Consider the following 25,632-nt stretch of genomic DNA (forward strand, 5'->3'; position numbering starts at 1 on the left):
TTTTTTTTACGTATTTTATTTTATTTACTTATTTGGTTGCACCAGGTCTTAGTTTTGATACATGGGCTCTTTAGTTGCAGCATGTGGGATCTAGTTCCCTGACCAGGGATCGAACTCAGGACCTTTGCATCAGGGAGCGTGGAGTCTTAGTCCCTGGACCACCAGGAGAGTACCTCAAAGGCTCCTCTGTAGTCCCCCTGGGCTACAGGGTAGTGACAGCTTCAGCCAGCCATCGGTCCTGCTGACATGTCTCTCCAAGCTGGGGAGCCCCTTCTTCAAAGGGGGAAAGGAATTCTTTGGGCTGCCCCATCACTCTGCCCCCATGGGCTCCTGCCCCGCTCTCTTTGACCCACCATCTGTTGTTAAAGTCTCCCCCACCCTCCACAGGGACTGTGCGGGAAGGCAGCCCTCCTCACATCCCCGTCGCAGGTGTGGTGGGAGGTCTCTTCTCGCTAGTCTTTAAGTTCTCCTTCTGGCAGCAAGGACTCCCTCCTCTCCTTCCTGACTCCTGGCTGGATGGGGGGCTACTCCCAGGGAAGTGGGGGGGAGGTGCTGGCTGCAGCCCCTCAGCCAGCTGTGGAAAGCAGTCAGGGTGGCTGTGCTCTTGTCCTCCCTCGTGGCTGGTGAGGCTGGCCATCTTTCACGCAGAGTTACGTAAGCTTGAGTCAATTGGAGCTCAGAGCGGTTCATTGTGGGCTATTTTTAAGCTGTAACACATCACAGCAGAGGGGTCACTGCACCATGGCTTGCAGGCAAGGTTGTTTAAACGTCTGTTATTTAAATTTCCCTGCACCTTAGAGCTCAAAAGTCACGTTTTCCCCGCACTCTTGGATTCTGCCTTTCACATCCCAGGTGAGGAGTGTATTATCAACCCCTCATCCTGCCATAGCTTCCTCTAGGACTGGGCTTTTCTGCACCATAACCGCCATTGCTTGGGATCAGGCAGGGAGTGGGGCAGGGCGAAGGTGCTAGCTCCATAGAATGGGTGCACCCTGGCCAGAAGAGACTTCCAGGGAAGCAGGAAGTTAAGAGTTCACAGGGAGGAGAGGAAAACACAGGGTGCTGGGTATAGAGCTGAGAGGTGGCGAATACAGCCTTCCTCCTGGGGGGCTTTGGTTTCCCATCAGGACCCACCCAGAGAAGGTTGATAACAAGGTCCTTTTGGGGGGCTTTTCAGAAGCCTGCCTTTGCCTGGGCTGTCCTCCTGCCTGAAGTGCCCTCCCTCCACAGATCTAAGTGCTACCATGTGCAGCCTCTGGGACACAGGGCTGGTGTCTGAGCCCCTGGACAGTAGGCAGGGATGAGCTGCTGGAGAACCAGGCATTGCTTTTCACTCCATTAGCAAGTGGTTGGCTGCACTGGGAGCCCCTTAAGACTTCTTTTTTACATATTTAATTTTATTTATTTATTTGGCTGCACCAGGTCTTAGTTGCGGTACATGGGCTTTTTAGTTGCAGCATGTGGGATCTAGTTCCCTGACCAGGGATCAAACTCAGGGCCTTTGCGTTAGGAGCGCGGAGTCTTAGTCTCCGGACCACCAGGAAAGTCCACCTCAGGCTCCTTTTGATCCTAGATTTTTTTAAGATGTCTAGAGTCTTCCCAGAGTACAAGGCGGGAAAGGCAGGTCGCCTGGAAGAGTGCAGGGCCAGGGACTTGACAGAGCTGACCCCTGGGAATACCATCAAGCCCAAGACATGTCTGTGTTGAAGAAGCAGGTCTAGGGGACTTGGCTGCTCACAGGGCCTTTCCTGCCTACCGTCCCCAGAGCCTGCTGGGTAGGAGGATTCCAGCCTGATCCACGGGGGTGGAGGTTTTTTAGAGTGAGCGAACTGTCCCCATCTCCTGAAGTCTGACCCTCTCCCCAGGGTTTGGGGCTCCCTCAACTCTCCAAGCCAGCCCGGAGTGGGTCAGGTGAAGTGTGAAGAGAGGCAGCGCTGAAACCTGCCCTCACAGAGGAGTCTCGGTGTGGCCTCCCCCCTCAGACTGAGCTCCTCCCTGTTGCTTCTTGGCCCCTTCATCCCAGACAGCCCTCAGCCTGGGGAATGGGCTCAGCCGGGGGGAGGGGCTCTCCAGGTTGCCATGGTAACACGTTGGCCCTCCTCACTTTCCAGAATCAGAAATAGAATTGGATGCCCTTCTTCCTGGTGAGAGACTATTTAAAAACATGTTGGGGGGAGGGGTACAGGGGCAATGTCCCTGCCTGATCCCCAGTGGGGGCTGGGTAGAAGGGGCCCAGCCTGGGAGCTTCTCTGACTGCCCGGCTGCCCCTCCCCTCAGCTGGATGAAGCGAAGTGGGCTTTGATCAGCCAAGAATTGTGAGTACAAAAGACTCAGCCTGGTCCCACAGGGTAAGTAACTAGCCCCTACTCAGCACCGCCAGTTTCCTGGGAGGCACTGGCTTAGTGCCCCCCAGGAAAATGCCCTCTCCCAGGCCTGAGCCACCTGCAAGCTACAGGGAGGAGCAGCAGGGCCAAGTGGGATATAGCTTGAGTATCAAGGGATTGAGGCTGCAGAGCTTGGAAGGGAGGCATGTTGGTTCCCTTCCAGCAGAGTCCATGCCCGCGTGGTCCTGGGCATGACACCCAGTGGTGGCACCGGAAGTTACTGAAGTGTGGGCCCCGAGCTTGGTGGCCTGGCCTCGGATTCTGCTCTACAACTCACTAACTGCAACCTCTGCAGGTTCTCTCTCCTCCTTGTGCCTTGGTTGCCTTGTCTGTAAAATAAGGATGACAGCACCTGGCTCTCACTGAATTGCTGTGAGGCTGGGTCACGGTGCTCAGCACTGCCGGGCACAGAGGAAGTGCCCAGTCCACAGCAGCCACTGTTCTCATTGCCATCAGGGGTGTTTGCATCCCAGGTGGGAAAAGCCATTTCCCCTCTCCAGACTGCCTTCTCTGGTCCTTCCTTCGTGGGCCACACCCTTCTCAGGTCAGTTTGTCGCTGCTGACCTCAGCCCTGACAGAAAGGGTTATGCCTCACTTCACCAGGAGGTGGGGGGATGGCCAGGCAGTGATTTTCAGGGCCTCCCTCCCTGCCCCCCATCTCCAGCCCTCCCACAAGAACAACAGGCTGCTACTAGCATCTCTGTCATGGGGAAAAACAAAACCAGATTTAAAAAAAAAGCAGTATGCTTGAGGACAGCGATTACTGAGGTGAATAGTGTTCAGCAAGCCTGTGTGTGTGTGAATGCATGCACGCGCAGCCCCAGAGCATTGGGCCATGCCACCTTCCTGGACCATAGTGTGTCATGAGCAGCAGTGTCCAGAGACCTCTGTCCCCCTTCTTCATCAAAAGCGGCATCTGAGGAAGGGGGAGGGGCCCTGGGGGCCTGAGCCGTGGCTGAGTCAGGCTTTGCCCAGGAAGGTACAGATGAAGCACCAAGGTAGCCTTGGTCCCTGGTCACATCGCTTCACACCCCACGGTCAACGGTAAGCACTATTTTTAATTTTTGTGAAAACACAGTTTCAGAGGACAAGACTACAGCTGCGTTCTCCACAGACCCATTTCCTGGGTAGAAAGACTGAGGCCTGAGAGGATAGCCCTGGAGGACAAGAGGGAGGAGGCCCAGAGCTCATAGCTGGGGGAGAGAGGAAGGTCTGACCCCACCCCAGTCAGAACTTCCAGACCTAGGCCTTCAGCAATGGGGGGGTTCCCCAAACCGAGCCTGTTCTCTATGGCTACCGGGCACAACTGGGCCTGGGCTGGTGGGCCAGGAGGGTCCCATGCCTCCTTGACCCTCTGTTTGCCCATCTGCGAAATGGAGTGTGGAACCACCCACCTGGTCTAATACCCTCCTTTTGTGTGTGCTGTCCAAGCCCAGTCCTTCGTCCAACTTGTCCTCACTGTGTGTGGCCCCAGTACCCAGTCCTTCACCCACCATACTCCCAGTGTGGAACCAGCCCTGTGCCCTCGGTGTGGGCAGTCCCCTAACCTCTGTGTCCCTGTTGTGCCCCATTGTGTAATTGCTCCTTGGCTGGCCCAGTGTCTGCCGGAGCCTAGCCCTACGCCCAGTATTCTGCCAGCGTGAAGCTGACACAATGTGACAAGAGCTAGAACATTGTGACTGGAAGGTTCTGAGCAGAGGCCCCACCCCCGCCCGTGTCACCCCCGTCCCCTCCTCTGTGGGACACTGGGCTGGGCCTCAAGGACATGTGGCTCTGGGGAGGGGGCTCTGGGAGGCACAGGCAGAGGAAAACCATCTGGAGCAGAAAGACTGCCAAGGAGCAGCTGTCCCTGGAGCAGGAGCCGGGGAACATGGGGGAGGGGAGTTAGAGCCTGAGTCTGGGCCCCTCACCCACTTCCGCCTCTTAGGACTGAGTGGTGAAGGGGCTTGGCCTCCCCTCTCTCCCCAAGGGCCTCACACACTTGGAACGGCATCTGTGGGTCAGGGTTTAAGCATCAAGTTGCCACGTGGGAAATGGGGAAAGAGAGCCAAGTCTGGCATCCGAGGTAGACTGCAACCCAGGGTTTTCCCTCGACGTCTCCCCTGCTTACACTTTCTTCCCCTTGGCCTTACACAGGCCTTCACCTCCAGGAGCTCTGTCCTCACTCTTGGGCTGGCCTGGGCAGAGTGACTATCTGACTGTCAGAGAAGAGGACAGTCTAGGATTGCCAGACTTCACGGGGATCCCTTGCTCTTTCCATTACCCAAGATTCCCTGGGCAGGCCCCCATTCCTCAGGAGGGTGGGGCCCCTGGTTTCCCACACTCTCTCCCCCTCCCCCAGGTCATGGGGGGGGGCGCTGTGATGTGTGGGGTTGCCATGGCAATGAAGCGGGGGCAGGGCACCTAGGGCATGGAGCAGGACTATGGAAGTCACCAAGAAAGTGGGGGGCCCTGATCCATCGGGCCCCCAGGGCCACCCCTCAGTTGGCAGCCAGCAGCTGGGGGGTGGCCTTAGAGGGTCCCAGGGACCATGGATAAACTCAGGATCCGTACACTTGAGGCACAAGGTGCCATTGCCCACTGAGGCCAACTCTGATGGGGCCTATGGCTCAGCCTCCCAGGCCTGCACCCACGAGCCTTGTAACCAGCACCTCCGGGAGCCTGCGGAAGTTACCTCCCAATGTGGCTACGAGCGGGCCTCCAAGGACACCCTGAGGCTTCCCTCCACTAGCTCATTCCCAGGCTCTTTCGTGGGAGCCCAAACACATCGCGTCACGGAGAACAGGACCCTGGCCCTACCAGTGTACACGCGCAGTGATGCCACCAGTGACATGGCCCAGCACGGACTCTACCGTTCCCGGCTTCAGGTGCAGGTGGTGGGGGAGAGCAAGGCTCCAGCTAAAGTCCTCGTAGGCTGGGGCAAAGGCCCCCGCAACCCAGAGCAGACTGCCCCAGTGGGCATTAGGAGGAGTCGATGGCTACCGTATAACCCTTCATGGGAGGATGGCTCACCTTCAGCCCAAGGTCCTTTTCTGGCTCCAGGTCATGATCAGGGCCAGGGCAAGGGCCCAGGCCCGGTTCAGGCTCCTTCAACTCCAACTCCAACTTGGGCCAGTACTCCAGGCCTGGATCCAATCTCAATGGCAGGAGCAGAATCTTACCCCTGCAACCCTGACCACCTGACTGATACCAGTGCCACAACCAAGGACCTGTCCCAAGACCTCTTGCCTAGGAAATGTGGCAACCAGCGGCCAGTCCAGTTGGATTCTTCCAAAGGGGTCACATCCTGCCACGACAAACTGGATTTCCATCCTCAGGAGGAGCCTCCCACCCCAGCATCCACCCTAAACAAATCCCCAGACCAGACCCAGGTTTGCGAGGTTACCCAAAGGCCAGTGTTACCCAGGCATCCCAAGAACCAAGTGGAGAAGCCTCTGGTCAGTACCTCTAGGCCAAGCAGCCCTAAACCAGGCTCAGGGCCCCCAGGAACCCCCAAGTGCCAGAGGGACAGCCAGGAGATCCACATCGCTCAGCAAAGTCATCAGCCCCTCAATGTTTGCAACAACCCCTGCTCCAGCGGGCCGCCATCTGCCTACCAATTAAGCAGCCACAACCCAGCCCCAGTACCTCCCAGGGAAGCCATGCAGATACCTGCCTCCAGTGCCCCTACCTGCCAGCTTCGGGATGCTGTGGAAGACCGCGTGCTGGTGTTTGACATGGCCACAGGCAACACCAGGATGGGGCTACTGTGTCATGATCCCGCGGGCTCCCGGGCAGTGCTGGTGGGCCTCATGCCCAGCCACCCACCCATCTATGCCTCCGAAAGCACGCAACCTACCCGCCCGCTGCCCACACCCATCCTCACCCCTGACAGCGATAGTTCCAGCTTCTGGTCCACCATGGCCATGGTGTCCAGCCCTGTGCCTTCCAGCCTTTCATCGGGAAGCTACCGAGAGGTGGCCCTGGTTCCCAAAGAGGCCAGGATCCACCTGGAATCACGAGGTTCCCCTGGTGCTGAGACACCCATGAGGATGGGGATGCTTGGTGGGCCCATTCCACTGGGGACGCCGCTCCAATTTGGAGAGAGGATCCTGAGCCATGATCCTGGCTGGTCCAAACCTGATGCTGAAGAAAACCAAGGGAGTCGCACTATCTGGACGCTGGATGCCCCTGGGATGCAGGACACCTCTCTGGGCCAGACCAAGAAACAGCAGTGGATGAGCTCAGAGCAGACCACAGAGCCGGTGCCACCAGCCAAAAGCCAGGAGGTGCTCAGACCCCCACTCCAGGAGGATATAGGCAGCCACAATCTGAAAGAGAGCTGTCACCCTGACAGCCCTCAGGTCAAATGTGCTGGGCAGGCCCCCCTCAGTGGTCAGCCCCCACTAGCTGAGCAGGCCCCCTCCACCAAGCAGCCCCCCCTTCCTGCTCAACCTCCTCTCACTGGAACCCCTATTTCCAGGCAGCCTCCCTTTTCCCAAGAACCTTTCATCTCCAATGAGTCCACCCTCTCAAGCGGTGCCCCGACCGCTAGGGAGCCTGGTCAGGCTTCCACCCTGGGCCAAGAAGGTGAGCCACTGGGCCTGCCTACCCATGCAGAGGTACACTGGATGCCCCTCGAGGAGACCTGCGTCTATGTAAACAGAGAAAAGGTTGGTGCCAGTGCTGCTCAAAGCTCCAGCTTACATCGGCTCTTGTCCTGGCAGCATGGCAGCTCCCCCAAGGTGCAGGAGAAGCAACTTTCCCTGATTGCGATCACCACACCCGGCTCCGGTTGCAAGGTCTCGCCCATAGCTGCAGCGAGCACTCAGCTCCAGGGTCCCCAGTTCAAGCTGACAACCGAGGACACGACCCACTTACCAGTAGTCGCACACCTCGGCCTGCTCCACAGGGCCTGCTATGAGCTGGTGCCCACCATGGATGCTCTGGCCATACGGTCCCCAGTGCTCTGCCGCCACTCGCTGGGCCCCTACCAGAACATGGCTGCCGTGGTGATTGACACAGGCACAGGCTTCACTAAATGCGGGCTGGCTGGAGAGGACCATGTCCTCAGTGTGCTGCCTTCACGCGTGCAGCTGCTGCAACACCCAGTCAAGGGCCAGCCCAGGTACACGGTGCCCGAGAAGCAAGAGCCCTCCTACTCGGTGCTGAATCGAGGCGTGGTCTCTGACTGGGATGCCCTGGAGGTGCTGTGGCAGCACCTGTTCTACTGCAGGCTGGGCGTGCAGCCCGAGGAGCTGGCTGTTCTTGTGGCCGACTCACCCATCTCCCCGCGGACGAACCGAGAAAAGGTGGCTGAAATCCTCTTTGAGCGTTTCCATGTGCCAGCCATGCAGACAGTGCACCAGGCCCTGCTGGCGCTGTATGCTTACGGGCGCACCACTGGGCTGGTGCTGGGCAGTGGCCACGGCACGTCCTACGTGGCACCCATTGTCACTGGGGATCTGGCCCCCCTTGACACCTACCGGCTGGACGTGGCAGGTTGTGACCTCACAGAACACCTGGCTCAGCTGTTGCTGGCGGGTGGCCAATCACCACTCAAAGCAGGGCTGGTCAACCAGATTAAAGAGACCTGCTGCTATGTGGCCATGGACATGACAGCTGAGCTAGCCCGCATGCAGTCCCAAGCCCGGGTGGACTTCGTGCTTCCGGACAAGCAGATCATCACGCTGGGCTCCGAGCGCTTCCGCTGCCCGGAGGCTCTTTTCCAACCCAATCTGCTGGGCATCAATCAGCCGGGCCTTCCACAACTAGCCCTCCTCAGTATCAGCCGGCTGGAGGCCAAGCAGCAGGAGCAGCTGCTGGCCAACGTGGTGCTGGACGGTGGCAGCACCCTGTTGAGTGGATTTCCTGAGCGCCTGAGACAGGAGCTGGGCCCCGGTGCCACCGTGCTGGGCTCCCCGCATCGGGCCGTCGCCGCTTGGCTCGGAGGCTCCATTATGGCATCTCGGAACTCCTTCCAGAGCCTGTGGCTCAGCCGCCGTGAGTATGACGAGGAGGGCCCATGGGCCATTTACAAGTACCATCTATGAGCACATAAATGATCTGTTTCTGCTTGTTTTGACTACCATGGCGTATTTTAGGCACAGGGTGGCAGAGAGAAGGGCAGGGGTTGCAGGCGTGGGGTCAAGGATGGGGATCTTGGCATTCCCAAGGTACACCCTCCTCTACACACTGGAATTCCGTGGGCCTTGGCAATTCTGTCCTTTCCAGGGAGGCCCAGAGCCCCTTGGCTGACTTGGCCCCAGGCTAGCCTGACCTTTACTGCACCCCAAGGGCAACCAGAGAGAGTGGCTGCTGTGGGTTTTGCCCTGTTGCCCTGGCGACAAGCTCAATTACCCTTGATTGCCAGCTAGTTGCCATGGCAATTTCAAACATAATGAAATAACCCACACAGCCTGGAGTGAGTCACGAAGGGGGGGGAGCCCCCTCCCCAAGCTCCAGAGGAAAAGACTGCTTGCCTTCCCTCATGTTGGGTCCTCCATGGGGGCCGAGTCCAGAAACATCGACAATAGGCAAATAGTTCCGCCGATGGCTGGGGGGCCTGGAGCTTTGTTGCCCCCAAGGGAGGGTCTGTGTCAGAATCTGGGCTTCTTGGGGGAGCTGACCTGAAAATGCAGATTCCCCCTGAAGTCTGAACCATGGCTGGAGCTCTGTGCTAGGTAGGCAGGGTCTTCTGTCAGCCAGTCAGAATACGAAGGAGTAGGGGTGCTGGCCTTTGATGCCATGGGGCAGGAAATCAGGGTAGGGGGCTCATAAGTCCCGGGTCCTGGGTGGGAGATACAAACTGAACTGGAGGGTGAGGCTCCTTTGTAGCCTCTGTGGATATGGAGATTCCCACCGTATCCTGCCTCTCTGGTGGGAGCCAGAACTGTCAACTGTGGGGTCCCTTTGCCTCCTCTGCCTCCCAACCTGTGCCACCCATGCCCACAGGGTGGATAGGACACAGATCTCGTTCGGAGATCCTAATAGAGGCTATGGGGTAATGCCGATGCCAACTGCCCTGTTTAGGCCCAAACTCCACCATGTGTTAAAGGGCCTCCCATTGGTCAGGGGGCGGCTAGAATCCATGGCCCCTGACTTGTCTAGCTCTGAAGAGTGGAGGTAGGAACAAAGGTCTGTGTCTCCCATGGCCAGGAAGAGGTGAGAGGAGGCATTCAGCTGTGTCGCTACTTCATCTGGAGGGTAGCTGGTGGCCGAAGCCAAAATACTGAGGCCCTGCCCTGCCTGTGCCTCTCTGGCTGAGGGCTGAGGGACAAGCCATGCCCCTGTCCCAACCCTGGGTTCTCATCTTTAGGGTGCCCTCTCCACAAGGGACAGAGACCTGGCTATCCCCACACATACCTGAGAGTGAGGGACGGCCCTTTGTGGACAGACTACAAATGGCCAATGATATAGGGTCATCACAGCCCCCCCCACCCCTGGGCACAGTTTGCCCTCTTCCTGCGTCCAGCTTTCACACCCTGAGTCGGACTCCCCAATCCTGAGGCCTGTGTCAGGCAGGAAGGGGACCAGGACTAGCTAGCTACAGCATCAGTGTGCACATGCACGCAAGCATGCCTGGTTGCACACAGAATGCAAACATATGCCCCTGGGCACCACTGCACACACTGTGCTGTTGCCATCTCCTTTGGCATAAGAGCACACACTCACAGACATCATCACACGTGTGCACATACACCCTGCCACGTGCTCACCCACAGGCACATGGAGTGTGCACGGGACCCAGAAGAGGTGGAGCACTGCCAGCAGCAGGCAGGGCTCTAGCAAGCCACCTCTTCCCCCGCCTCGAAATCCCCCACGTTGGAGCTTCTCCTTGGCCCCGCGTCTCCACCATGATCTTCAGGAAAGGCAGAAAATGTGTGTGACATGTGGGGTCAGCAAGCCATGGATAAGGTGCACCATACAACTCAGAGAACTCCTGTTTCAATGACAGTGGGCAGACAGCAGAAAGGACTGAGTGCTAGGCCATTCATTCATTCATTCATTCTACAGACATGAATTGAGCACCCAGAGACAGGACACAGGCTCTGGCCTGTGCCTAGCTCACCAGGAGAGTCCTCACCAGTGGTGGAGTCAGTGTGGTGACTGAGACCACCCACAGCCCAGGAGCCAAGAGACTGTGACCAAGCCAGGGAAGGATGTGAAGGGCTCCTCAACACCCCCTGAGGAGAAAGATACTGATGGGTCCTGTTTAAGCAGTCATGTCTCAAGCTAGACTTCCAGCCCCAGCCCCAGCTTCAACTTCCTGACTTGGATACTTGCAGCCACAGGGAAACATCCAGGAGAGACTCACTCATGGCCAAGGGTTTGGAGATGACCCCACCCAGGATGGGGTCAGAAGGGTTCAGGCGAGGTAGGGCCCAGCTCCAGGCAAGCCTAAGTCTGGTCTTCAGACAATGGCCTTAAGGCTTGGGCGGGGGGTGGGGGGATGGCATGGCAAGCATTTGGTCCACTTGCATCCATGACAAGGGACAGAGAAATGGCCAAGGACTTTCTTTCTTTTTTTTTTTTTGGCCAAGGACTTCCTGCAGAGCCTCCTGGCAGTTCTCAGCCTCTTCCGGTCAGGAGGCAGGTCTGCTGGGACTCCTGGGGGCTGTAAGTTCTCTTGTATCCCCGTATCCTAGCCCAGGCCACCAGGAGTGATGCTGCTCAGGAAGTGCTCAAGGATGATTAAACTGGAAAGAATGCAGAATCTACACCTTATCATAGGTAACTTTCAGAGCTTGAGAAATTCAGAGGCACACTGGAGGGGGCAGACTGGGCCATCCACCCTGGCTGGGACTTGGAGATGGGAAAGGCTCTGACTTGGCAGGAGGGGACGGAAGGGTGGGCAGAGAGACTGGCACCAAGGTCTGGGGCCCTCACTTGCATGCACACACACCCCCCATGTGTTTACTAGCTAGGGGAGGCCAGTCTATAGTGAAGCTTACCCTAGTGACTGCCCAGTTGGTTCTTTTTAGTGGGTTCCACTCTTTGGGTCAGGTTTTGGGAGCTGGTGGGTTCAGCTGGTAATGAATCTATCTGCAATTCGGGAGACCTGGGTTCGGTCCCTGGGTTGGGAAGATCCTCTGGAGAAGGGGATGGCTACCCACTCCAGTATTCGGGCCTGGAGAATTCCATGGATTCTATAGTCCATGGAGTCGCAAAGAGGCTGACACGACTGAACAACTTTCACTCAGTTTGGGAGCTGGAGAGAGCGCCAGTACCCTAGGGATCACTACCTGCCAAGACACTCCTGTGCAGTTTCAGGACTCAGGCTTTCTCCCCACATCTTCTACTCTGCCGCACCCTCTACAATGAGCATCATAAGGTACCTCCAGTCCCTGTCTCCCGGTCAGTCCGAGGGCCTAAGGGAACCTTCGAGAGCCTGGCCCGGGCCGCGCAGGCCAGTGCTCATCGTCTCTGCTGCCACCCCTCATCAGCCCTTCTTCGAGTGGGATTTCGGGCTCAGGCTCCTGCAGGGTCGGGGCGGAGCCGGCTGAGGGAGGCCCCGCCCCCACCCCGCCCCCGGCCCGGGGTGCGAATCCGGTGCCGGCGAGCGGCGGGAGATGCTGGAGGTTCGCGAGCCGAAGTGGCTGCAGCTGGCGCCGCGTCTGCCCCGCGTGCCCGGAGCGGATTCTGCCCGCCGCCCCCGGAGCCCTCGGCGCCCCCACTGAACCCGCGATCGCATCCTCCCTGTGACCGACCAGCGCTGCAGGTGCGGGGTGAGCCGGGAGGGAGTGGGCCCCCGGAACACACGTTGCGAGGTCTTAGGGGATTGGGTCTCTGGCTCGAGGTTCGGGTAGCCGAGTGCGCGGGGGCGCTGCAAGGGCTTGGGGTCCTGGCGGGGGCAGAGTACGCGGGTTCTGCAGATCCAGGGCTCGGCGTGCGGGGTTGGGCTGAAGTTCCCCATCACCTCAGACGGCTCGGGGGTCCCAAGGGAAGCCTCTGAGACTCAAGTCCAGGCCAATCTCCCCTCCTTGTCCCCCATCCCACCCCCCGTCTCGCTGGGCTCCTAATTGTGAAAACATTAACCTTCCAACATTAAGCTACCCCATGGGGTTAGGGGCGAGGGCTCAGCTATCCCTCTGGACTCCCAGAGCCGCCTCCAGCCCCTCCCAACTGCCCCCGGACCCCCCCTCCCTCCAGCTAAGCAGTCACTAATTTCCATGACAACGAGAGTTCTTTATGGGAGACAACCTGAAGGGGGCTGGGCGGGGCTGCCGCGGGGTGGGGGAGGAGGCTCTAGCCCTTGGAGGGCAGCAGCCCCCTAGCCGAGATCCAGCTTCCAAGCCTTAACTCGGGGGGGGGGGGGGCCTGCCCGGGGGTCCAGGGTACCGACCCATCACTGCGCGGTGGGGGTGGGGGACGCACATGTTTCTGCCGGGAGGTGCGGGGCTTGGTGCTCACACGTGTGCCTCCCGCATGTGTGTTGCTGTGCCAGCGGGGGCGAGTCAGCAGCACTGGGGAAGGGGGTCAGGGTGGCAGCACGGTTGGGGAGCAGGGCCCCTGGCTGGCAGGGTGAACAATGAGAGAGTGAGTCTACCTTCCCCAGCCTGTAGCGTCTGGCAGAGACCCTAGGCTCTCCCAGCCCCCCATAGCTGTGCCAAACTGCTTTTGTCTGCACCCCCTAGGCAGAGCCTGCTTCACCAGGTTCCTTCAGAGGAAGCAGGGCTCTCTGTCCATCACCAAAAGCTCAGTCTGCAGCAACCCAGCTACTGTCCAGCCACCCTCCTCCAAGGGTGGCTTTGAGCCCCCCAAGGACCACCTGCAGGGACCTGGTGTCCTCCCTGTCCCCCACCCCCAGTCAATTCCTGTCAGCTTTAGGCACCTGCTGGGCCCAATTTTCATCAACTGAGAAATTGGTGTCTCCACTCCCCTCTGTCTCAGGTTGGGCCCTGGGCTGGAGCAGAGGTCTCTCTCCTTTTCTTTTACAGCATTTGGTAGGGATCCTCCTCCCATATCAGCTGCCTCTTTCCATATCAGCTACTGGCCCTCCTCTCTCATCCTTGTCCTGGCAGTTGGGCAGTCCTTGCCCTGGGAGAAGGCCACAGAGTCAGTGATCTCCATCCAGGGAAACTGAGGCAGAGTCGGTGTAGGGTGGTGGGAGGATGCTGTGCAGTTGTTATCCTGTTTCTAGACGGCTCGGGGTGCTGTTTCTGGCCTTCAGACAAAATCCACCGTTGGGGAGGTGGCTGGCGGTGGCAGGGAATGAGGCTGAGCTTCCAGAGAGGCCCTGGGGACCCAAGGCCTCTAGGGAACAGCAGATGGGGGTGGGGGTGGCTGGCGAGTCCGGGCAGAGCTGGGTCAGCTGACAGGAGGGGCTGCAAAGGGGAGCAGCCAGGTCTCCAAGCTTCATTTCCATCCCCCATGCCTGTGCCTTCGACATGTTGGACCTGCCTTACCTAAGCTGCCTTGGTGACAGGGAGAGGGGCCGAAGAGCTGTTGTAACCGAGGGGACCACAACAGATGGCCTCTTCCAGCACCAAGTTCAGTGCATGTCTAGGGGGATACAGGAGGGGTCAGTCTCAAAGGTCCAGGCATCTGGACCAGGTGTGCAGAGCACATGGTCATGGAGACCTTAGGGCTCTGCTGGACATCCATAGGCCCCTTCAAAACCCTCAGCCCACCTTTTCTCCTGTGTCCTTGTGCCTGCATCCTTTTCACTATATGAGTTCTTTACCCTCCTTCCACCGCAGGTTGTGCCTTTGTCTCTCTGTGGCCCTGCCCCTCTCTTTCCTAAAGTCTTCCAGTTCTTCCCTGATGGAGACCAGGTTCACAGAACCCATAGGGAAGGAATCAGAGCAAAAGTCTCAGGGAATTCTTAGAGAAGGGGTTTGAATAACACCTCTCCTTTCCCCTCCCCCCCTTTAAAAACTTCCATCACCATAGCAACCCTTTACTCCCTTTGGGCCTTCTCCGCATTTCTGCTCCTCCACTCAAAGGGCAGCAGGGCCCCCAGAGGTTCCTTCAGGGGCTCAAAGCTTGGAACCGGGTGCCTGGAAGTGGTCAGTTGGCTCCTGGCTCAGCCTGCACGTTTGAAGGCTGAACTTTCTAGAGACAGCACTGGACTGTATGCCCACCCCGAGACTGGAGAGCATTCCCCCCAACCCTGCATGCACTCTCATTAGATGGGAGATAGTCAGCAGCCAGAACTAGTGACCAAGGCCCAGCCAGGGCAGGCCCCTGCCCAGTTACCTAAAGCATCTGGATGGTGGATGAGACACTTGACTCTGCCTCCTGACGCAGACCGGAGAGTGAGGTCTCTATTTCTGCCCGTCCTGTGGATGAAGTCTCTGCTGTATGCTCGGCAGAGCTTGGACCAAGGCATGTCGATTACAGCAGGAAACCCAGCTCTGGTCCCTGAGAGTAGAGAGCAGGGAAGGGGAGGGGGTGCCTGCAGGCTGGTGTTCACAGCTGCCACTAAATCGGGAAGTGTTGCCCACAGTTGTTGGGAGGCTGCTGGAGGCCTCCTGGGCCCCTCCTGGCCTCCCTAGATTTACTGCAAGATCTGGAGCCCCACATGGCAGAAGACTAGGGTGGCAGGAAAATCCTTTTTATGGCTACGAAAGGTGGGGCCGGAACCAGGCTGACCCCAGTAGAGGAGGGGCCAGGACTCTGTGGGACCCCTGGACCTCTGGAGGGGCCTCTGTTCCATTCAGGCTTCCCCTGGGCCAGACATGCCTTAGGCTGCCATAGGGCCTCTTGGGACCCTTTATTACCAAGGCACCCATAGGCTGAGGCTCCATCAGTGTTGCCCGAGGGGTCAGACCTGAGTAGCTAGGGAATGCTTGGCCCTCAGGCTCCCTTAGAGGCTCCCCAGGCTCTGTGCTTCCCTCAGGCTCCCTTGGGACCACCCCCTGTGCACACCAGTCAGTTTCTCTGCAGAGAATGGAAGGAACCCTGTCTTTAGGGAAATGGCTGTGATGGAACTTCTATGCCCTCCTATGTCCCAGTGTGGACTTGAGGTCCAGCCAGGGCCCCATGTCACTGGGAGGGAGCTCTGTGCTGTTGGATGTTGACTCTGGGCTGTCCAGGCCTTGGCAGTTGGGGGGCTGGTGAGAAATGCACCCTTTCTTTCTGCCTGGCCTTCTACTGTTCTTGACGATGTCTCAGCTGCTCCTCCCAGCTTTGGGGCCAGGGCTGCCTTTGTTGCAAGCAGGTGCCTGGAGATTGGTACACACACCAGCAGCCTCCTAGGCAGCAGCAGTGGGTAGCAGATGGGAGAGTGGGTGGGGGTGGAAGGGACCAAGATACTAATTGGAATTAGGGCCCCTCTTTCTCCTCTCTTCACCCTGGGGCCAGGTTGGGGGTGGAGGCGAGTGAGTACAGTTAGATGGGTGAAGGGAGGCAGTGACTGGCTGAGATCAGGGCAACCATGGAAGTGGGGAGGCAGGTGTGTCCCACCACGAGGCGTCAGGACATGGCTTCAGGTTGATGTGACTGAACAGAGGTCCCCATGGTGGAGACAGACCCCCAAGACTGGCCCTGGGTCCCTGCAGGTCTGAGTGCATATGCATGACCAGAAGCTGGGCCAAGATCAGGGATAGGCATATACAAAACCTCCCACACTGTGCGGCTGAGCAGGGAGCTATTGCCGTGGGGCTGGGGGGAGGTGGAAGTTGTGGAAGTTATCTCAGCAAAGGGCCGTGTTGAACCTGGAACCTCAGGATGGTCGCTGATGATCTGTGGCACAAATAACCTTAGAACGTCGGGAATCACAAGGAAAGAAGAGATTTAGCCCTGGTCTCGGTACCCAGCTCACGTGGAGGCTGCTCCATAGGGAGGCCAGGATGGGTAGTGCCCTTGCCAGTGCCCATACTTCCTGCCACTGAGTGGACGCAGTTGAGCTGGCGAGTCACCTGTTGTTGGTTGTTTAGGTAGTTGCTGATTTTTAGAATGTTATAAATAACTCTGCCGTGACAAATAGGATACTGATGGGAGGCTTGGGGGGAAGGGCATTCCTGCCAGAGGGAATGGTGTAAGCAGAGCAGCAGAGCTGAGCCATAGGTCCCTCCCAGCCCTCCTGGGGGACCTGTAGGTTGAAGTATCACCCTCCAACCCAGTACAGGGCCCTTGGATTGCAGCCTGGAAAGGGAATCGCTGCACACCAGAGCCATTGGGGGGACTGATGCAAGCCCCCTCCCTTGGATTGTTAGGGCTTAGAGATGGGTGGCCAGCAGTGGTGGGTGGCCTCGCCTCTGCTCTCAGCTGTGAGAGTGGGATTCCAGCCACATGCTCCTTCCCGGCAGATGCAGGAGCCAGGCTGTGACCACAGTGGCAAAGATACGCAGTCGGGGACTATCTTCAAAGCTTCTCTTGTTTGCCTCTGCAGTACTTCACAAGATGGCTTAAGCCCTGGCTTGAATCACGCTGATGAAAAATGTGTTTGTGTTCCCTGAGCCCAAAGAACCTGGTTGAGGGAATGGTAGAATTTGTTCCCTAATGCGGAGGGCAAATTTGAGGGAGAATTTGCAGGACTGGGTGCCCTGGGAAGCGGGTAACCTTCTCCTGGGAGGAAGCAAGCGCTAGCCTGGGCTGGCTAAGGGGCTTGTGTGGGTCCTGGCCTTTGACCCTGGCTGGCAGAGTCCATCTGAGCAAGCGTCTTCCTCAGGTGGGAGTGTCCTCTCTCTTCCATACCCTGTAGCTGTGAATCACTTCAGGCAGGGCGCCTAGGTATTCAAGGCCCCAGCCTGGGCGCTTTGCACAGCAAGTGCTAATCAGGCTGGTGAGAGACCGTGCACAGTCAGAGAAGCAGAGCAGTTTGAATGCAGCCTTTTGTGTGAAGTGTGTTATCACCCCAGTGTCACACCAACCAGGCATTAAGGAGGCCAACTTTGAGTCAGATCTGGGAAGGTCTGGACTCTCTCACCAGTTCCCCTCCTGAGGTTTACCTCTGAGCAAGGGCTGCGAAGGCCTTTTCCTGCGGGTGCGGGCACCAGTCCACCCTGCATCCCAGGTGAAGATTGGGCTGGCAGGGTGGCAGATCCGTGGGGTGCCACGCTCCAGGTACCAGAGTGCCTGGAACCTACTACAGTCAGCTGTGCTCATCCTTCTGCCTGGAGTAGCCACCCGTGGCTAGAGGCCTCTCCCCTGGACCTAATGGCCAGGTCTCCTGTGGGCCCTGGCAGTGAGGCACAACGCAGGCTTGTCTTGCTTTTCTAGACCATTACCCTTGCATGCCTCTTGGCAAATCCTTTCCCTCCAAGGCCCGGCCTTAATGCTGCTTTTTCCCCAAAGCCTTTCCTCGCTTCTCTACCCAGATGGGGGTTCTCCCTCTGAGGAATCCCCCAAGCACTGTGCCTGAATTCGGTATTTATTAAATCAGTAAAAACAACCACAGTACAAATTCTAACAGAAAATTAATGAACAGTAGACATCGGAGAAGGCAATGGCACCCCACTCCAGTACTCTTGCCTGGAAAATCCCATGATGGAGGAGCCTGGTAGGCTGCAGTCCATGGGGTCGCTAGGAGTTGGACACGACTGAGCGACTTCACTTTCACTTTTCACTTTCCACTTTCATGCATTGGAGAAGGAAATGGCAAACCACTCCAGTATTCTTGCCTGGAGAATCCCAGGGACAGGGGAGCCTGGTGGGCTTCCATCTATGGGGTCACACAGAGTTGGACACAACTGAAGCGACTTAGCAGCAGCAGCAGCAGCAGACATCATCGACTCAATGGATGATGTTTGAATAAACTCGAGAGACAGTGAAGCACAGGGAAGCCTGGCATGCTGCAGTTCATGGGGTCGCAAAGAGTCGGACACGACTGAGTGACTGAACAACAGAATAAATCTGTCCCTCTGACACCCAATTCTTTCCCCCAAGGGGGATTCTTATTTTCTTCCAGAAAAGACTTTGAGTGTACACAGATACATAAAGTTTAAAAAATTTACCCCAGTGTAGCACCCTTTCGGAGAAGGCAATGGCACCCCACTCCAGTACTCTTGCCTGGAAAATCCCATGGACGGAGGAGCCTGGTAGGCTACAGTCCATGGGGTCGCTAAGAGTCGGACACGACTGAGCGACTTCACTTTCACTTTTCCCTTTCATGCACTGGAGAAGGAAATGGCAACCCACTCCAGTATTCTTGCCTGGAGAATCCTAGGGACGGTGGAGCCTGGTGGGCTGCCGTCTATGGGGTCGCACAGAGTCGGACACGACTGAAGCGACTTAGCAGCAGCAGCAGCAGCAACACCCTTTACCCACTGTTCTGTGCCCCGGTTTTTTCTCACACTGTCCTACTGCAGCACATTTTGATCTATTTCATTCTTTTTAATAGCGATCAAGTATTCGGCAGTATGAATGGCCATAATTTTTATTCACATTTTTTATTGTGAAATATAACAAAAATCTAGGAATGAACCCAATACGTGTATGCACATTTGTCCAAATTATTATAAAGCTTAGACCTGTGAAACTACTCCTCAGGTTCAGAAATAGGTCCTCCAGAATCCCCCCAATCACAACCTCTTTTATTTCTCTTAGGAGGTCTCATGGTGTTTACTTCCTAGTGTTGCTTTATAGTTTGACCAGTATGTCTGTATCCTTAAACAGTATAGATTAGTGATGCCTGTTTTGAAGTCTGTATCAATAGATTCACATTCTATTTATTTGGTGGTTTTTTTCACTCAACACTTGTATTGGTGAGATTGACCATGTGGTTGGGAGAGCTGTAGTTCCCTCATTCCCCTCATTTCCATTGTTGTGTAATAATATTCCATTGTGTGACTCTCCCACAATATATCCTGCTGCTGATGGATATGTGGGCTGTTTCCAGTTTGGGGCAATTCGGAATATTGCAGCCATGAGCACTCTTGTATGAGTGTCCTGCTGCACAAATGTATATGTTTCTGTAGGATGTATACTCAGCTGTGCAATTGGTGGTTATTAGGCAATGTTCGACTTCAGTAGTTTCACCAAACTGTTTTGCAAATGGGAGACTTGCCCTCCACCAGCAGTGCTCATGTTCTTCGCATCTTTGCCAATGCCTGGCATCTTTAGACTTGTGGAGATGACTCTGATGGGTGGGTAGCTACAACCCCCTTCATCTGTGAAATCACTGAAATTTAAATCAATCATTTGATAAATCTCTTTCTGATTATACATAATGCAGAATGATTCTAGGATATGTCAGTTTAATATATTTTTCATAAGCAGGGGCTGCTGTAGCTTGGGCAGCCAAGCTGAGTGGCTGAAGTATGACCAAAAAAGACAGGGGTTGGATCCCAGTCTGACCACTCTCTAGCCCTTCCTGGTGTAGACTCAGCCTCTGGCTTGATCTGAGCCAGGTTAGGGTTTCCCAAAGACAACCTCTACATTGTGTGGAGAAGTGGGAAATGGGACAGCTGAACCAGACCCCATCCTGTCTGCAGCTCAGAGCCCGGCAATGCCGTTTGGGTGTGTGACTCTGGGCGACAAGAAGAACTATAACCAGCCATCAGAGGTGACTGACAGATATGATTTGGGACAGGTCATCAAGACGTGAGTGCCGGGTCTGTTGGGCTAGGGTGGGCGGGCCAGGGCTGGGGAAAGGGGAGTGGAGTACAGCCCATGCTGAGGCCAGGGCTGAGTGAAGTGCCTGCTGGCTGCAGTGAGGAGTTCTGTGAGATCTTCCGGGCCAAGGACAAGACGACAGGCAAGCTGCACACCTGTAAGAAGTTCCAGAAGCGGGATGGCCGCAAGGTGCGGAAGGCAGCAAAGAACGAGATAGGCATCCTCAAGATGTGAGTGTGAGGCCCTGGGGAGGGGAGGGAGAGGGGAGGAAGCAGGGCAGGGCTTCAACGGCCAGGGACTTCAAGCAGTACCAGCCTCCAGCCAGTGAGTGTGCTGTGGCCCACAGTGGCCACCAAAGCCTCTCTGAGGGGCTTCACCCAGCTCTAGCGCTTGGCTCTTCTCTCTGCTGCCAGGGTGAAGCATCCGAACATCCTGCAATTGGTGGATGTGTTTGTGACTCGCAAGGAGTACTTTATCTTCCTGGAGCTGTGAGTGTGGGTCTGGGGTTCCAGGAGTCCTTAGTCCTCCCAGGTCTTTACCTATTCTGCCCTCTGCAGCCAGGGCAAGCCCCCCTTCTGGACCCTTGGGGTCCCAGGTCCATGTGCCTTGCCCAGCCAGCTGCCTGGTGTCAGTAGCCTGCCCACATACTCCTGCCCCACCCCCGATCCTGCCCACGCCAGGCTCAGGGGCTGGTGTCCCTCAGGGCCACGGGGAGGGAGGTGTTTGACTGGATCCTGGACCAGGGCTACTACTCGGAGCGAGACACGAGCAACGTGGTGCGGCAGGTCCTGGAGGCAGTGGCCTACCTGCACTCACTCAAGATCGTGCACAGGAACCTCAAGGTGAGGCCGGCAACCAGGTCAAAGGGTCAGTTGGCAGCTGGCCTGGGGCTAGCGTGGGCAGTACTTCGGGGCCATGATCCAGCCTCTGAGGGTTTCATGGTGTCTTCATCTGCCCACACGCATGCCATTCCCGGCTGGAGCAGCTGGAGAACCTGGTTTACTACAACCGACTGAAGAACTCAAAGATCGTCATCAGCGACTTTCACCTGGCTAAGCTAGAGAATGGCCTCATCAAGGAGCCCTGTGGGACCCCTGAATACCTGGGCAAGCAGGGAATGGGGCAGGGCAGGGTGGGACACAGCCTTCAAGAACTGGCTCTGGGTAGTGGAGGAGGAAGTCCCCATCCCAGCAAATGGGTGTGGGTGGTACAAGGCCAGGCCAGGCCTGATATTGACCAGCAGATGGATCCTGTTTGCAGCCCCAGAGGTGGTAGGCCGGCAGCGGTATGGACGCCCTGTGGACTGCTGGGCCATTGGAGTCATCATGTACATCCTGTGAGTGGATAAGTGGGCAAACAGGCTGGCAGTGAGGTGGGACGAGGGTCTGCATCCATGGCCTTCCTGAATGACTTTGAGCGTGGGCCCCCATGCAGGCTTTCAGGGAATCCACCTTTCTATGAGGAGGTAGAGGAAGATGACTATGAGAACCACGACAAGAATCTCTTCCGCAAGATCCTGGCTGGTGATTATGAGTTTGACTCTCCATACTGGGATGACATTTCGCAGGCAGGTGAGGAGGTGCCCAGCATGAGGGCAGAGTAAAGGGCTGGTGTGGGGGACTGCTGTCAAGCTTCTCTGCCGGATTCTGATCCCATCCCCGAGCCCGTTTATCACCTCTAGACTGTGAGAGGGGTGCCCATGCCTAGACTCTTCCTGGCTTTCTCCCAGCCAAAGACCTGGTCACGAGGCTGATGGAAGTGGAGCAAGACCAGCGGATCACTGCAGAAGAGGCCATCTCCCATGAGTGGTGAGCAGGGAGCAGGGGGGCGGGCAGCAAGGATGGGAGGAGAGGCCAGGGATTCCTTGTCCTCTGTCTTCCTCACACCTAGCAGCCTCCATCCTTGAGGCCTTGAGTTTGGGTTCAGGGGGTACACAGGGCTCAGGCCAGCTCAGAGGGTCTGCCTAGGATCTTATAAGGAAAGGGTTGGGCACAGTCTCCATGAAGGCCGTATACCTTCAGATCCAGACACACTTGTACCCTTTCCAGGATTTCTGGCAACGCTGCTTCTGATAAGAACATTAAGGATGGTGTCTGTGCCCAGATTGAAAAGAACTTTGCCAGAGCTAAGTGGAAGGTAAGGCTTGGATGGCTCTCTTTCTTGGCTTGATCCCCAGTGCTCCTTCTGGCACCACAGTTTCTTGCCTGCATCACACCCCTGCAGACATACACAGGCTTTTCTTAATCCATCAGGTGTAGCTGTAGTCACTGTTATGACCTTAGGCAGGTGTGCTGAGCAGCTGGGTCCCTGGCCCTGGGGTGGTCAGAGGCAGCCAGAGCCTCCTGGAATGGTCTGGGTTTGGCCTTTGTGAAGAAACAGATCCAGCTTCCATAAGCCTCACTCTGAGCCTCTCTCCACTGTCCTTCTTTCAGAAAGCTGTCCGAGTGACCACCCTCATGAAACGGCTCAGGGCCCCAGAGCAGTCCAGCACGGCTGCAGCCCAGTCTGCTCCAGGCACAGACGCTGCCACCCCTGGCGCTGCAGGCGGGGCCACGGCTGCAAGTGCAGCTGCCTCAGCCCTTGGGGGCAGTGCCACCCCAGCCACAGCGGGTGATGCCACAAAGAGCGAGAACGTGGCCCCCACTGACCGTAGTGCCACCCCAGCCACAGATGGCAGTACCACCCCAGCCACTGATGGGAGTGTCACTCCAGCCACTGATGGGAGCATCACCCCAGCCACTGATGGCAGTGTCACCCCAGCCACCGACAGAAGTGTCACTCCAGCCACTGATGGGAGAGCCACACCAGCCGTGGAAGAGAGCACCGTGCCCACCACCCAAAGTAGTGCCACACTGGCCGCCAAGGCTGTTGCCACCCCTGAGCCGGCTTTGGCCCAGCCGGACAGCACAGCCCCAGGGGGCGCAACAGGCCAGGCTCCACCCTCTAGTAAAGGGGAAGAGGCTGCTGGCTGTGCCCAGGAGTCTCGGAGGGTGGAGACCAGCTGAGGGGGCAGGCTGTGGGGGGCGGGGGATGGGCAGGAGGGTGGGAGAGTGGATGAGGGGCTTCTCACTGTACATAGAGTCACTGGCATGATGCCCTCGCTCCCCCCCCGCCCCTGTCTCCCAGCATGGGGCATGTCTGGGGGCCACAGGAGACCAGTCTCATCTCCTGTATGTGCGTGAGTGGTGGGCAGGCCAGAGGTGGGACCAGCCCTAGCCCCTGCATGGATTCCTTGTGGCTTTTTCTGTCTTTTGCTAGCTTCATCAGTTTCTGTTTCTTGTGGGATGCTGCTCTAGGGATACTCAGGAGGTCCCTGCTCCCCTGTCCCCCCTCCCCTCTCTGCCTCACAGTTCCCCCCCACCCAGGCAGGCCCTGAAGGTCCCATCCTCTCCCAGGCCCTAAATTGGGTGGCCTTGCCCTGAGAGCTGGTCCTCCAGCGAGGCCCTGTCAGCGGTCTTAGGCTCCTGCACATGAAGGTATGTGCCTGTGGTGTGTGGGCTGCTCTAGGAGTGGAAACAGGCTGGTATAGAGAATGCTGTAATCTTGGGCAGTATGCTTTAAGACAAGACTGGTCACATGGCTGGGGGCACTGCTTGGTAGCCATGGGGGTCCTCAGAAGTGAAAGAGAATGAGTTGGAGGGTAGAAGCTCCCATCTCTGTCCCTGGGATGTCTCTCCTAAAACCCTTGCGCTGTTTCCTGCCCTCCTGGGTCCCGCAGTGGGTTGCCCTATGCCCTGAGCTTCAGGAGCCTGCAAGGGGGAGACGGAGCAATTAGGATGTGGCGATGAGATCTGGGAGGGCGGAGTGCAGACCCAGGACCTAGCGTACCAGCCTAGCTGGGTCCTTACCCTGGGCCGAACAAGGACAGCTGCTGCTGGCTCTTCCCAGATGGGTTCCCTTAGACTCAGTCCACAGTCCTCTCCATCCAAGGCAGGGGGCCTGCTGCCTGGCAGTGTCCCGTAGTGTGATTTGGGGGTTTGCCCTTCATGGGGCCAGATTTTCTGCTCTCTCAATTCAACAGTGAAATAGACAGGAACACTCGCTATGTTTATGACCCACTTCCCCTTCTATCAAGGCTTAGAGAGAGGCCCAGGTGTCTCTGGGCCATGCTGAGTTGCTTTTGCTGGAATGAGGGAGTGAATAAAGCTCCTCAGTTTCCTAATGGAGGCTCCTGGCAGGTGCCCTTTGTCAGACCCTACTAGAGCCTGGGCAGGCAGCCACACTGGTCCCAGCCCTTGCTTGGCACTCGGGGGTAGTCCTGCCCTTCTCCCTGCATGCCTGTGGGTCTGCTCTGGTGTATGAAGGTCGGTGGGCTGTGTACCTGCTGAACCTGGCAAATAAATGTCACTCTGCCAAAGCCTCTGGCCACCCTCTCGCCTTTGCTTCCTCTATATTACTGGGGAGGGCCCCTGGAAGGCAGTGGGGAGGGGAGAGGCTGGGGGTAGGTTCGCTGGTAGTGGTCTGAACTCAGTGCCATCTGGATTGCTTGGGATGCCACAGGATGGTCCTTGATGGTAGGGGTGGGGTCCTCTGGACTGTAGAAAACCATGTGGGGCTACTGTTCTGACAAGTCTTGTTGAACAGGGAGTCCTTATTTTGACTTAGGCGTAAGACCTGGAACCCACCAAGGGCCATCCACCATAGGGAGAGACCTTTTGTACATGGCCAAACTGGGTTTCCCTGGGTTGTGGAGTGGGTGCAGGATAGGCATTACACAATGATTCTATCCTGCCCTTTGTGTTGATTTCTCCTTCCTGTAAACAACACCATCGCTTTCCACATAGGTCCCAAGGACTTCACTCTGGGTCCACTTCAAGTGGAACAGATAAGCTTTATATTATGGGGCTGTGTATAAGTTTTTTTTCTGGGAAGACGGGAGTAATACTACTGCTACTACTGCTACTGCTGCTACTGCTAAGTCGCTTCAGTCGTGCCCGACTCTGTGCGACCCCATAGACGGCAGCCCACCAGGCTCCTAAAAACAGTTAATCACCAAAACTCCTAGGAGTACTTGTTCTAGCCGAGATTAGCCCAGGTGAACTCACCAGGGATGCCGCTCTTCCTCAGAGAGGATCCCAAAGACAACTCTGATGTGGGAATAAGAAAAAAACGTTTGTTAGTCACTTGTCTAAGATGCATCTGGGCCTCCAAAATTCCAACTCAATTGCAGTCCCGAGGCAAAACTGATCCTCCCGAAAGCTAGGACCAAAGTCAGGATACTGGCCCTGCCACCTCTAACCACCTCTAAACTCAGGAATCAAGTCTTGCTTGTATCGGCGTGAGCTTGAGATGTCCTGAGTGGTTAGGACTTGTGTCCATCTTTCTAGGACCATTCAGAAAGGAGGGCTAAGAGGGTGCAGCATTCTTTCTGTCTGGGAACTATGGGTTTCCACTATATGGTCAAGCACCGCCCAGAGCCCAGGGGACCCGCTCTCTATCGTAACTGTCGTCCCATTCCCTACTCTACTCTCTGAGAGTAGAGAGTAGAGAAGGCTGCGCTGAGAGAACAGGGCTCAGAAGCCCGTGCCCAGCGCACCTCGAGTCACCTCTGGCTTGGGACCATAACGCCCTGTGTTGCCCCCAAAAGGGGCACGGCTGGCAGCCTAGCTGGTCCCTGTACCAATCCAACGCTGCGCTCCCGCTGTACCTACGGTGTTAACCGCGAGCAGCCTGAGAATCACCGCTTGACAGTTTCAGGTCCGCGCTCCGCCCCAGGATTCTTCACGGCCTGGGGGCCGCTAAGCCCCGCCCCCTGAGGGTTCGTCCA

General features: G+C 57.0%; 1 protein-coding gene and 2 long non-coding RNA genes across 10 annotated transcripts; 1 reads left to right on the forward strand and 2 right to left on the reverse strand.

The window, feature by feature from the left end:
• On the reverse strand, nucleotides 1–8,560 carry LOC145520080 (uncharacterized). Its single transcript, XR_014064205.1, has 2 exons — nucleotides 7,245–8,560; nucleotides 1–707 (listed from the first exon to the last, which is right to left on the reverse strand). It is a non-coding gene; the product is annotated as an uncharacterized LOC145520080 (long non-coding RNA).
• Nucleotides 4,770–24,222, forward strand: CAMKV (CaM kinase like vesicle associated). Of its 8 annotated transcripts, XM_081525442.1 has the most exons (13): nucleotides 11,012–11,096; nucleotides 11,567–11,697; nucleotides 11,810–12,084; nucleotides 19,745–19,853; nucleotides 19,964–20,095; nucleotides 20,279–20,353; nucleotides 20,569–20,707; nucleotides 20,851–20,971; nucleotides 21,126–21,201; nucleotides 21,300–21,436; nucleotides 21,595–21,673; nucleotides 21,914–22,001; nucleotides 22,298–24,222. In XM_081525442.1, exons 4-13 carry the CDS (start codon nucleotides 19,759–19,761, stop codon nucleotides 22,868–22,870), a joined length of 1,515 nt encoding a protein of 504 aa, XP_081381568.1. In that variant the 5' UTR covers nucleotides 11,012–11,096; nucleotides 11,567–11,697; nucleotides 11,810–12,084; nucleotides 19,745–19,758; the 3' UTR covers nucleotides 22,871–24,222. The 8 variants fall into 8 exon arrangements, with proteins under 8 accessions (XP_081381565.1, XP_081381568.1, XP_081381570.1 ...); XM_081525444.1 differs by having other exon boundaries at nucleotides 11,567–12,091; XM_081525446.1 differs by lacking the exon at nucleotides 11,810–12,084.
• Nucleotides 18,685–25,547, reverse strand: LOC145520075 (uncharacterized). Its single transcript, XR_014064201.1, has 3 exons — nucleotides 25,402–25,547; nucleotides 24,911–24,952; nucleotides 18,685–19,431 (listed from the first exon to the last, which is right to left on the reverse strand). It is a non-coding gene; the product is annotated as an uncharacterized LOC145520075 (long non-coding RNA).
• Between the last annotated feature and the right edge of the window lie 85 nt (nucleotides 25,548–25,632).

The sequence above is a fragment of the Giraffa tippelskirchi genome, chromosome 9, assembly GCF_054371585.1.
Source record: "Giraffa tippelskirchi isolate mGirTip1 chromosome 9, T2T-mGirTip1v1.2.pri, whole genome shotgun sequence".
NCBI lineage: Eukaryota > Metazoa > Chordata > Mammalia > Artiodactyla > Giraffidae > Giraffa > Giraffa tippelskirchi.